The sequence below is a fragment of the Cornus florida genome, unplaced genomic scaffold, assembly GCF_030987335.1.
Source record: "Cornus florida cultivar Cherokee Brave unplaced genomic scaffold, ASM3098733v1 CherokeeBrave_3.0.0_Hap2_Chr03, whole genome shotgun sequence".
In the NCBI taxonomy this organism is placed as follows: domain Eukaryota; kingdom Viridiplantae; phylum Streptophyta; class Magnoliopsida; order Cornales; family Cornaceae; genus Cornus; species Cornus florida.
This window is the reverse complement of record NW_026775573.1, coordinates 5,057,061-5,069,924: the sequence shown is the minus strand read 5'-3', so window position 1 is coordinate 5,069,924 and position 12,864 is coordinate 5,057,061. Positions and strand designations below refer to the sequence as shown.

Genomic DNA, 12,864 nt, shown 5'->3' with positions numbered 1-12,864 from the left:
TTTTTTAGTCTAAATTGACTAGCACGAAACAATCTTTCCAACGGTACCAATTCCAGCCTTAGATTCCAACTGTGTAAAAAGTTATAACCCTGTAAACATTGGCTACCAAGTTCGTGCTTTAACCTGCAGAATTTTCTACACAGCGACCTGAACTTCAACTGACCATAACTTCCTCATTTTAAATCCAAATTGAGCTATTTTTGAGTCTAAATTGACTAGATCAAAACAAGATTTCCAATGATACCAATTTCAACCTTAGATTCCAACTGTGGGAAAAGTTATGACCTTGTAAACACAAGCTACTACTTGAAAATTAGAATATTAGTTGTTATTATATTTCTTGAAATGTGAAGTTTTGTACTTGATTTTCTAAATGTTGTTAAGTACTGTTTATGTTGTTATGTGGTAAATGTGAGTCAGAAAGCATGCTTCTTGTGTTATACAACCATGGATTAATTAGCCTATTAATTTACCATGCTTGTGTGTGGATTAAAATGCAATATCATGATATTGTATATGAGTTGAGATTTCCATATTTATTCCATTATCACATGAGCATGGGGATGATGTTGGAATGAAAAGGAAAGTGAAAATGTTTCATTAAATGGTTTTGAAAACCGAATAACAGGGAAGTGCCTCGTATCTGTGAGTTTGGAAAATAAAAGGGAATTGAATCAATGATTTCAAAACCGGATAAGGAGTTACCTTGTCTGTGCAGTTAATAGGAATCTAGAGGAGACGTACGGAGTGGCTCTGCGCATAGTTGTGTCACTAGAGCCCCAAAATGATCACAAAGAGTGGCCTTGTATCAGGGATAGATGACTAACTCTCTTCTTGTAGTACTGGGGAGCAGCCTTGGGCGGATTACATTAACTTTTTGTGATAAAAATGGGATTTTGGGAAGTGAGAGGTGTCAGTGACATTAGCATTAGCATTGGCATTGCATGACACTTTATTTTATTATCTTATATGATATGTTGCTTTCCCGAGCCTATATGACCCCTTTATCTTTTATCCGTTCTTTGTTTGGATTCACGGAAGTATTAATGAGTGCGCTTTAAGTAATTCCTGCTGAGCTGTGGTTACTCGTTCCTATTTTATACACATCTTTTCAAGTCATGGCACGGATGATATGGAGGGTGTTCCTTCTCAACCGTAGACAGAGTCAGGGTTGGTGTTGTCATGTTTTCATTTCGCATAATAGACTATGTTTTGTATTATATTTCTTATAATATCCCAGCCATGTAATAAATATTATTTCAGACTTTAAAACTTTAAAATTATAATATTTGCATTGTATCTATGTATTTTCAATCTTGATTTGTTTTGTAAAGGGAAATAGATAGGTGGATGTGTGGTTAAGACAGATTACAGGGATATTTATTGATTTTGAGACTGTGATTGTTTGTGTGTTGTGTTCACAATCCGGACTACGGTATAGGGGCGTGACAACATCATATTACAAAATTGAAATAATTCAACCAATATTGAATTATTTATAATTCAATATTCAATATTCTACTTATACAACATGTTTTAATTTCATATAATATTGAACACATTAATATTTAGCATATTGTCATATAATAATATATATATCATTATTTTATTATATCTCAATTATTAGTATAATCTTTACTTTTTTTATATCTGAAATAGAAGCATCTAATAAATTATACGCAAGGAAGAGTCTGTCTTAAGATTGTTGGTAAATATATGCTTCATGACATTTAAGATATAACAAACCTTATACTAATATGTCATGAGATAATTAATAATACGCTAATAAATCATTAATTAAATATGCAACTCGAAATTTAATTAAATATGCAAAATAAAGTAATAAAGTAATAATAATAAATAAAGAATCTGGACCGAGGCTAGTATTGGATACTATGTCCTTAAGACAGATTCGCCCCGTTATGGTTCTAACGAACTCAGTGGCGTCTATCTCCCAGGATACAACGGTCTACACCTACCAGTAACAGCACTATAAACTCGTAGATACGGCGAACCTTCTCCGTGTAATATTCTCTCTGACTTAAAAATACAACTATACTATATAAATGCTGAATTGGGTGCAATCCGAACCAAATGGTTTGGACCAATCTTAATATGGCTCAATGAAATTGGATTAGGGTCTAAGTGGTTCGGACCACTTAACCTATGGTTTAAACCCGCTTTGGTTGGGTTCAAGTTTAGAGAGGGAGATAGAAGAAAATGAAAATGAATGATTTGCAAATGATCAAAAGGAGGGTATTTATAGGCAACAAGGTGTTTTTTCGGGTAGGTGTGTTTCTTCATCATTTGACACAACCATATATATGTGTGTCTCTTCACACTGGACACATCAACTCTTATTGGTTGCAATGGTTCACATGGTGTCTGTTCACTAATAGACACATCCACTCCAATCGGTTACAACGGTTCACATGAATATTTATGTCTGTTGGTTTTGAGTTGCAATCCTTTAAAAACATATGCAACTATTTGAAAAATAGATGCAACCCTTTAGAAATAGATGCAACCCTTTGGAAAAAAAACTAACTTTTAATTTAAATTCAAAAACCAACCACCAATTTAAATAAGTCCAGCCAAAAATTAAAGGCCTAATCCAAGATTTCATTTAGTAAAAAACATAATTGGACTTTACAACTAGGCCCAAGCCCAAGCCCAAGCCCAAATTTGGCTTATTAAAGTTCAATTGGTTTTAACATTTTTTCCACATGGGACAAACACTTCACACATTTTGCATACCCGTTTAGGCTTATCAAAACACTACACTTTGGAGCTAATTTCTCATTCACCTGGAAACGGATTTGAGAAAGTAAATATACCACGTTCATCTCCTTGAGGAGAGAAACGAGTTCGTTTAGAGATCCGCAAAAAATTATTAGCGGAATCTATTCCAAATCTCATCCAAAATTTATGTTTTTAATGTCCCCGTTTTTAACATCTACAAATTGTCAAAAGCTGCAAATCGTCAAATGCTTGTTGTAGATAGTCAAAATATTTAGAGTTGTTGCAGATCGCATTGAATCGGAAGAGAAACTTCGTCTGAAAAATTGGGGACGGAAGTGAGGTTTCTAAAATTAAGAATAATGAAGAATAAACATGAATAAGTCGATTAATAAAAAATTACGTACCACATCATTCTGTCCATTCTGTCCAATAATCCAGTGCATGGCTTAGGTATAACCATCATTACTCTTTTTATATTGGACTGGTCGCGCTGGAGGTGAAGTTGAGCTTACATTGGGCTGACTTGCAAATTAATAAGCCATAGCTTCTTAAAATTTGGAAAATGTCCATTGGGCCAAGGCCTATTATGGGTGATACGTCCAGTATAGCCTTTTCCGCGTCTCTAATACATTTCGTGGCCCAAACGAACCCAGAATACAATTTGGTCAGAAAGGGAGGACCGTTCAGAGCTTTCTGAGACGAAGAGCTCGAAAAATGGCGACAATGGCCGAATCATCAGAAGAGAAACCAAACACATCGTCGTCAACACAACACGTCGATCACTCTCTGCACAAGAAACTGGGAACCCTAGAAGTGGCGACTCCGTGGATCGACTACGCAGTTCAACAGGCACAGTTTGCGCAAAAGGTCATCGAAGAAACCGTGGACTCTGCAATTTCAGTCACCAGATCTCGACTCGATCAAATTCGAACCACTTCATCGGCTCATCTCCACCAAACCATTGTAATTTTCTTTGCTACCCATTTGCTTTATTCCCCGTTTGGTTGCCGATAAAAGTAAAGACAATAAGAGAGAAACAAACAAGGAAGAAGTTTAGGTACTGTTTTATATGCACAACGGTTGGATTATTGGTCACAGCGTTTATATTAAGCGATGAAGCCTGAAATTAAACAAAAAATATCTGATTTTCTCTCTCTTTACTCGGGAACCAATCTGAATGCAATTACTTTTCAGGAAAAAATAGATTTAAACTTAGAAAATTATGCATATTTATTTATTTTTAATGCGCGTTTTGTTTACCTCAGAACAAGAGAAAATAACTATCTATATGGTTCAGCTCAATTGCTGATTATATAGTGTTTTTGGGTGTTTTAAATAATGAACTATCTAAAATCAAAATATCTATATGCATATATTTTTTTGACATTTTACCAGAGATCAAAGTTGCCACGAAAACAGGAAAAATATGATAAAATGAAGCGTGAATTTTATGACAGGCTAAGTAGGCTGGAGGTTTGTGTTCTGTCAAAACAATGGAAGATTTAGGATTCATTGTTTCGATTTATTTTAACTTCAACACATTTTTCAAACAAAACGCACAATAGTTTATCTTGCACATTGGTTATTTTACTATGAATATTTATATTCTTAAATTGCGAATCTGGTTGTAGGATTCTTTGCAAGATGTCAAGTCAGAGTATGGTGTTTACGAGGATATCGTGCATGGAAAGATTAAAGGTCTGTTAATTTCGAGTTGTTATGCATTACATTGACATTCAACATGGGTTTCTTTCAGTTTTTTATTCTCTCCCTGTTGATTTTCATAATATTGTTTTTATTTTTATTTTTGGGTGTGCAGAGGGCATTATTGTTGCTGCTTCCCATCCAGTGCTTACATGTAGTGCTGCTGCTGGCGTAGGATGTCTGGTTTTGAAGAGTATGGTTCTAGTTTCTGTAAATTAAGCATTTTTAAGCTGATGATTGTGTTTGAAGTTTGATCCATTTGGTTAAACGGCCCTGACTAAGTTTATGAACACATTAAATATCACATTTGGTTGAGTTTAAAAACACGTCATGAATACCCCAGCAAGAAAAGAAAATAGAATGATAAATGAGTTGAGTTTTGTATCTTACAGTGCAATTTATGCTGCTCTATCCATTATAAAGTAAGTGTTGTAATGGTATCTAATTAGAAATTGATTAACCAGTCTTTTTTCTGTGATTTGATTACTATTTGCAGGGCCGAGGCGTTTCTTGTATTACAACACCTTGCGCCTTTTTGTGAGTGAAGAGGTAAGCATTAAGTGCATATCTCAGTTGCTGGTTAAGATTTACTCCCCCCCACCCAACACACACACACAAATATTAAATGAATTTGAGTATTTTATTTGTTTTGGTATGTCTTGTATATCAATTCAAGTTGTTTTACAAGCAATGTCATATGCATACGTACATATCTACGAGGAAAAAAACCTGAAATATATGTTTTTCTGACCAGCAACTAAGTGTTCATTGGCCAGAAGTATAGAACTTGTAATTGCCAAATTACCAAATTATTTTCTTAGTCAGAGTTGTGATATTAAAGTGCTTAACTTATATCTCAAGTGGTGTCAGATTCGCGGGGTTAAGGCATTATGAAAGTCATTTTCTATTTGTTTGATCTTCTGGGCTTTGAAAACTTGTGGGCTAGTATTATTTGAGAATGGGAGAGAAAGATTTGCTGGAATTTGAGTTTTTTCCCCCCTTCATTTTTTGCATTGAGGTGGTCGTACTCTCTCTCTCTCTCTCTCTCTCAATTTATTACACATTATGATTTTCTTCTTCTAAGATTGTTGGTGCATATGAATATGTCCTTCCGAATGGTTTCATAGTGCGGGAGTCTAGTCATTGCTGTTCTGGTACCTCCTTTTTAGTTTTTAGTTCACTGATTCAAGCCGAGTTGTGCATAAGTGTTCAGACTTTAAAGAGGATCGAGACTGCATTTGGTATACAAAGAGCTTTAGTCAAAATTTTCTTGTTCACTATTCCTTGGGTTATAAGGTTTGAAGTTCTATTTGTAGCCTCGATTAGAAAATATAAAATAAAATTTTATGCTGCCTACTAAGATTAGAACTTTTCTTTTTGACCATCTCATTCTTGATGCCATGTCCCTACACTAGTACAGTTTTATTTTCAGTTGTTATGCATACTCTTTATGCTGCCTGATCAGATAAATGCTATTGCAATTTTTTCCAGTGCCATTGAAAGATGAAATATCTTTTTCTTTTCTTTTGCATTTATTTACTGAATTTTTGAGGGTCTGTTGCATTTATTCCTCCTGGAGTACCATGCTGAACTGAGAGAAGTGTATCCATCATTTTTTTTGATAGATGAGAAGTGAATCCATCATGAAAAATGTCTTCCAATTATCAATTTGTCTGTTAAAATACTATAATTATTTTAAATTTCATTTGTGGCTACAGTCCTTGCTTTCCAGAGCTGACACTAAAGTGAAGGGATTACGGCAATCAATTGATCTTTTGAAGGCTGAAAGTGAAAAGTTGGAGGTGATCTTTTTGCTTTTCTGTCAGTTTTAATTGATGATGACTCTTTCAGGTTTTTGCAGGAAATGTATCATATTCATGTCTCAAATGAATGAATTTGTGTTCTTTGATGTACTGGTTCCAAGCTCTCTTTTCCGCATCCACCCCCTCCATTCATGTTTTCCCCCTATTTTTGGCGGGGTGGGGTCATTTGTGAGTAGCGAGACATTAACTTTGGCAAGTGCAAGGGAATTTTGAGGTGATCGTGTCGTCTTAATTATATTTTTCCTTTAAGAAGCACTCATTAGCAACTACCTTACAAGGAATTACTTGAAAGCTCAAAAAATTGGCCTTCTGATGACTGAATGGATCCAGAACTTGTAATTGTAAACATGTCATAGAGGGATGTCTAATCTGTCCTCTCACTCTATTATGAATGCAAGGGAAAACTATGAAGTGTTTCCGACCTGATAGCATACTAAATAATTAAGTGAAGGAAGAACTGAAACTTCAGAGAAACCATTGGACAAATAATTGTGGGTCCATGTTACCAGGCAGAATTTAGCTATTTTTAATGAAATTTTACTCATAAAAAGAAGAAAAATAAATAGTTAGTAGTCCACTTTCCATGCCCGCCCTTTAATTATATATTCGCTGGCCAACAATTTCCATACGCTTATTGATAGTTGATGGCGGAATTTAAGCAGATCAGCAGGAAAAAAAGTTAATAGTTTCCTTCTCTCTCTCTCTTTCTTCGTCCAGGGAGGGTGGTGGTGGTGGTTGGCTAAAAAATCTATTAATCAAAGTTTCTGTCCTGTCAACAAATGAGGAAAAGGAAAACAAGAATTAATATACTTGGACAGGAAGTTTTTAAGGAATATAAAAAATTCAGTTTACTGGCAAACTCATTTCAATATGTCTGTATAGTGTACACTGCCTGACACCTATTAGTATAATATACTAACTGTAGACTAATGCTTGATCCTGCTTTAAACACGTGATATATGATAATTGTTTCAGAAGAGAGCATTGCAAGCAGAAGAGGAAATGAAAAGAGGAAGGACCAAACTCAGGTTAATACTTATTATAGATGAAGTGAATTTTATTGTTCAAATTTTTTCAAGGGGCTAGTTTTCATGTTCAATTTTTCATTCCATGCAGACAAGCAGGGAGTCAGATCCAAGGTGTTATTCGCTCAGCTTATAAGATTGAAAGACAAGCAGATGGTATGCAAATACTCTCTTTCTAAATTAATCAAATTGAGCAAGGTTTGATCTCTAATTGTTTACATCACATCAGGCTTGAAAGATGTCATGGGAGAACTTCCTAGTAGAGAAGCATCCCGATTCCGATCACAAGTAAGTTCACTGGTGTTGAGTGTGGAATTTTCTTCAATGTCGTTAATTTTGTTATACATAAAATTTTCTAGTTTACACCCCAATTTTCTAGTTTACACCCCGTCCCACCCACCCACTCACACACATATACATTGTAAAGAAACTTTGGGCTTGTTGCTTCTGCCATGGTTCAATTTCTTTTCTCAGATTTGGGTTGGTCATAGTTTGGTTGGAAATATTTTTTCCACCACCTGGGAATGGCTGATACACAATTAACAATGACTTTTATGGATAGACAAAGCATTGGTTTATGTATTTTCTCTGTTTTCTGAAACTTCCTATATTTTTGCCTCCTTTACTTTGAAGCCCTTTTTTGTCTTCATGATAATCAGAAGGTGCCATGAACTTTCAGTCACCCAGGTTGGATTCTTTTGCAGACACAGTATGGGATAAGACCATTCATATTACATAATTTAAAATGCCTTATCCTGTTTATTCTGTCCATTTGTGTTGACAACACTTTTTCAATTTCACTATTCCCATCCATACTTGTAAAGCCTGGTCTCTCTCTATACAATGTTGTTGATAGAGCCTTTTCTTCTCTTTTGTTCCATTTATTTTGTTATTACCCTCAAATTTGTGTTATGGTAAAGTTGAAAGATATTTTTGGTTTGCTGTATGTTTCTTTCTTCTAAAAGACTTGATTGAGTTCACCACTAATAATAACCCTATGATTGGTTCAATATTGAAGTCTACGTAGGTAGATAAAATGATACCAATTCATGAATTCTATGTTATTTGTACCCACTGTATATGCCAGCAAGGGTTTTCAATCAGTTTTTGCATGTTCTTAATGGAGAGTGCTGCATGTATCTACTTTAAATCAGCATCTTCAGTCTTTACTCTTTTTTCTCTCTCTTTTTTTTATTTTTATTTTTTATTTTTTATTTTTATTTTCATATATATATGTATATTTTTGTTTGCCTTTTTTCCCCCTCTGTAAGTTATAAAGATTTATTTATTTTGTATTATTTTGCTTTCCTGACTGTAGAAAAAAAGTCTCTCCCCCTTAATTCTGGAAAACTGTAGATACCATTTATATGGTCTTTCTATAAGAGTGTATATATATATATTTTATGTAGATAGCATAGTAGGATGGATACCCATGTGTCTTGAAAGAGGCAAAGTTACTCTCTGGCCTCGAAATATATGGTCAAGAATCCCGTTCTTAATTCAATTTATTTTGCTTGGGTCTAGGGGTTTCTTTTTATGGTAGTAACAGAGTAGTTCTTTTAAGAATGCAATGATGGGCAGCTACATTCAGTCAAATCTGCTATTTATTAGCCTTCTTCCTGCATATGAGCTGCAGACAGGTTGGAAGAGTGCCGGTAATCAGCTCTAGGAGTTTGTCTTCCATTGTAGTTGTGGTGACAAATTTTATGTCATATAAGTATTTTACCAGAATAATTTGGATCAAGTGCATGGATCAGAAAACCATATTAGAGAAAAAGTTGGAAAATTCAACAGTTTATTATTGGGTAAAAGAGTTTTGCATGTTTGAAAACAAAGAGGAGGAATAGGCTTCCATTCAGGAGTTTCTGAATAATCCAATAATTATCTTACAATATTCTAATAGGAGCTAAGGTCTTAAATAGAGAATGTCCTTAATTTAACGTATTTGTCTGTTTCTTTGCTTCATTAGAAGTAAATTAGCAGCTTGTGTGGGTGAAAATAAATCTTATACTTTACATTCCAGCTTTTACCATGCATTGGATGGATCGGAGTTCATATGCTTGTGTAATGGTGCCCCCTGAACAATAAAAAATTTGACCCCGTTGTCTTTGTTATTTATATATGTACATAGTTGTCATGTACACAGCACACACACAAACACACACATATGAGAACAAAATTGCTTATGGTGGGTTTTTCTGTTAGGTTTCCAAGCTTGCTTGGGAGGCAAAGCGAGAGAGGAATGCTTTAAACAAGGAGGTTACAAAGATCAGTAATTACGGAATCTCAGTCTGAAAATTCACCTGTCAGCACACTCTCAGCAACAGATTCCATCTGGAAGTTTGCCAATGTGCACTGTCTTGTTAAAGTGGACTGGAGCTCTATGGTTGCAGTCATTGGATCTGGTTAGAGATGACTTCTTTTGTTCATTCAAAATAAATGTGATCCTTGCTACATATGGCTCAAAATGTTGTGAAGGAAGACGCGTATTTTTCCCAGCCTCCCTTTTGTTTTCGCAAGTATACATAATATTTCTTAGTGCAAGATGTTTTGAGTACCTGAATCCTGATACATGTCAAGGTTGAGAAGGCGATGAGTCCATGACTTGGATTATAGTCCTATAATTTCAAAATTTTGATGGGTGTCAAGTGTACGGTTTCCATAGTGATTTTAAAGCCACATTTCGTTGGGTATAAGTTTTAGCAATGCTAAATTCTCTAGCTTTGATTCTTATTAGATAACCATCACCAGTCTGCTACGTCGTCCAATTATGGTTTGTTGAAGTCTGCCGACGAAATTGAGCCTCGGATACTGCCCCTTGGCTCTGTAGTTGTGAAATTTGGTCTACCATTGATGAATATACGAATCATGGGATCTCCGAAATCGCTATGGTTTGATGGCTACAATTTTAATATGAGTATTTTTGTTGAAACAAGACCAGAACCCGAGACCACCTACTCTAGAAGGTCGAATTAATTTCTTATATTTAAATCATTACTCTCAATCTGATCTCGTTTATTTGGCTCTAGGATTATTTGTCAGGTTTCAATTACTGAATGGTTTGGTCATGCTTTTCTGACTCAAATCGACTTGCCTTTTGTTATGAACTTCCATTCATATGGTGCAATTAATAAAAGTCTTATATCATATGATTTTGGATGGTTATAATAATCTTGTAAGGTTGTATATAATGTAGATTCAACACTGTAATTAGGAACAATGATGACCCAAAAAAAAAAAAAAAAAATTTTGTTCACGGAGACACCGAGAATGGTGGTGAGGGAGAGTGAAAGATTCGAATAAAATGGAGAGCCAAAGTCTTTCTAGACTTCACTTCATTTTATTCAAACTATTACGGTATTTATTTAGCTTCAAAAGAATGACAGAGAGAAACACAAGATATAGTAGGTAATTGTTTTGATGGTGGAGTTAAAAAGTGGCTACTGCAGGTATTTGGTAGCTGAAGAATCAAAATTCACTTCAGCACACAAATTTTATTTATTTATTCCTATAAATGTAATTCCACTATATTTATTTTAAAATTTCGTTGTTAAATTTATTTTTGAAAATTTACCATTTATCCTAAAATTTTACCGTTTAAAACGGTGAATTTCACCCTGGTGCAACCTCAATAAGTGTACCAATTGAGTCAAGTAGTTGGCTGACCCACAGCAGGCATTTGGGGTTCTGCCATCACCAGAGGCGGGTGGGCCCCAAGAAATTAGTAGCAATCACCGTCTGATCTTACACTGCCCTATCTGATCTGAACTTACATACACTGCCCTATCAAACGGAACAAATCTTTCTTTGACCATCATTGTTCATGCACTCTCCCCAATACAAATACCATACTCTCACCGCTCAGTTCACACTTCACTCCCTATCCTCTATTTAATCCTCTGCTCCTTTCTTTACACTGGCATGTGATCACCCCCTTCTCTCTCCATATTATACTCCTATATAGATATAGATATAGATATAGAGAGAGAAAGGGAGAGAGATTGAGAGTTTTATATAGAGTGAGAATATTCGTTCAGCCTCATCTGCAACTTATCACGTGGAAAAGCCACCCTGATCACACAAAAAGTTACTCACTCTCTCTCCTCAAATCCGGTAGTTGAAACTTTTAAACGAAGAGAAAAGAAACTTAAATGATTTTTTTTTCCGAGAAAATTCAAGAGAAGAAAATTCGAGAGAGAAATTTTCGGATAAGCTTAACAGTACTGGAAAACGAAAAAAAAGACTCGGAGGTTGCGTCACAATGATACAATGACAAACGTTATGATCACGACACGTGTTTTATGACGTCAGCAGACTTCGAAATCACGGTGGTAGAACTGTTCCTCTTGTTGTTCACGGAGTTCTTTCTGTCGCCGGAGCTCGATGACCTTCCTGTGAGAGTTCGAGTGCTGAGTCAACACGAAGGTCGGGCTCGCAGCCGGACGGTACTCCGGAACGAGCCGGCCGGACTTGTACCGAACGCCGCACGCATTGCAGAGCGTCTTTGGCCCCAACGGTCCGGTTCGCCATTGCGGAGTCTTCTCAGATTGGCAGTGCGTGCACCTACGCGCCACTGACTGCGACGTCGACGACGACGAAGATCTGTCTCTGTCCCCGGTATGCGCCGACGCACTTGATGAGCTCTCTCTTTTCTTCGCACCGTTACTGTTAGTAGTATTCGTCTTTGGTTTCCCGACAATTGGAGTCTCGGATTCCAGAGAGGAAGTCCAGCTTTTCTTAGCCGAAGCCGCCCTGGACCTCTTGCTCCGTGACCGGCCGTGAGACGACGTGTCTGGTCGGAAACTTCCAATTACGGCAAGCTCGTTCTTCGGAAAATCCGTGAACGAGTCGTCAACGAAGTTTGAAAGCCATTCGAGCTCAGCTATATCATCATTCTAACAAAAAATCACCGAAAAAAAAAAACAAAATCAGGCAAAAATTTCACAAACAATAAAAAAAATTCACACAATTTTCCATACATATATAGTATATTGTAAGAGGTAAGCTAGAAATATGTGCTTACGGGGACGCAGAGGTCGTCTGTGAAATCAGTGGAGTGGTGGATGGGATTAGGGTTATGGAAATGAGCGGCGGAGGCGGTGGTTTTGTTTTCTGGCGAAGGGAGGTGGTGGAGGTCAGAGTCGGCGGCGGCGGCGGTGGTGGAGGAGAAGAGTTCGTCGTTGGAGAAATCAAGAAGGTCGTCAATGCGAAAGAAGTCCGGTGCGGAGACACTACCGTAGACGTCCATCTCCAGTGAGATATAGATATAGATATAGATATATAGATATAGTGAGAGAAAGTGTGTATAAATATATAGAGAGAGAGTGATAAAGGTAGGGTATTTATTTGGCGTATGGAGGGAGTATGTTTCTCTCTCAAGCACTCTCCCTACAGTGGTGTGGTTAGAGAGAGAGAGAGAGAGGGAATCAGGGGAGAGGGAGGGGGTTTGATATAGGGATGAGTTAGTACATTGATGTCAGGGGTGGGTTTGGGTTGGGGGGCAAAGGAACGTGGGGGCAGTGACCATGCAATGTGAGGGCTCAGCTCTCTCTCTCTCTCTCACACACTCT

The 12,864-nt window shown here is 36.5% G+C and overlaps 2 protein-coding genes across 2 annotated transcripts; one reads left to right on the top strand and one right to left on the bottom strand.

Annotated features, from left to right (window-relative positions):
• The first annotated feature begins 3,388 nt into the window (after window positions 1-3,388).
• On the top strand, window positions 3,389-10,035 carry LOC132299152 (RGS1-HXK1-interacting protein 1). Its single transcript, XM_059795626.1, has 9 exons — window positions 3,389-3,705; window positions 4,374-4,440; window positions 4,562-4,639; window positions 4,943-4,995; window positions 6,165-6,248; window positions 7,245-7,297; window positions 7,386-7,450; window positions 7,524-7,582; window positions 9,500-10,035. The coding sequence occupies exons 1-9, from the start codon at window positions 3,457-3,459 to the stop codon at window positions 9,587-9,589; spliced, it is 798 nt and encodes a 265-aa protein (XP_059651609.1). The 5' UTR covers window positions 3,389-3,456; the 3' UTR covers window positions 9,590-10,035.
• Window positions 10,036-11,427: 1,392 nt separating this feature from the next.
• LOC132299151 (GATA transcription factor 4-like) lies at window positions 11,428-12,864 on the bottom strand. The gene is made up of 2 exons (XM_059795625.1): window positions 12,318-12,864; window positions 11,428-12,189 (listed from the first exon to the last, which is right to left on the bottom strand). Exons 1-2 carry the CDS (start codon window positions 12,540-12,542, stop codon window positions 11,602-11,604), a joined length of 813 nt encoding a protein of 270 aa, XP_059651608.1. The 5' UTR covers window positions 12,543-12,864; the 3' UTR covers window positions 11,428-11,601.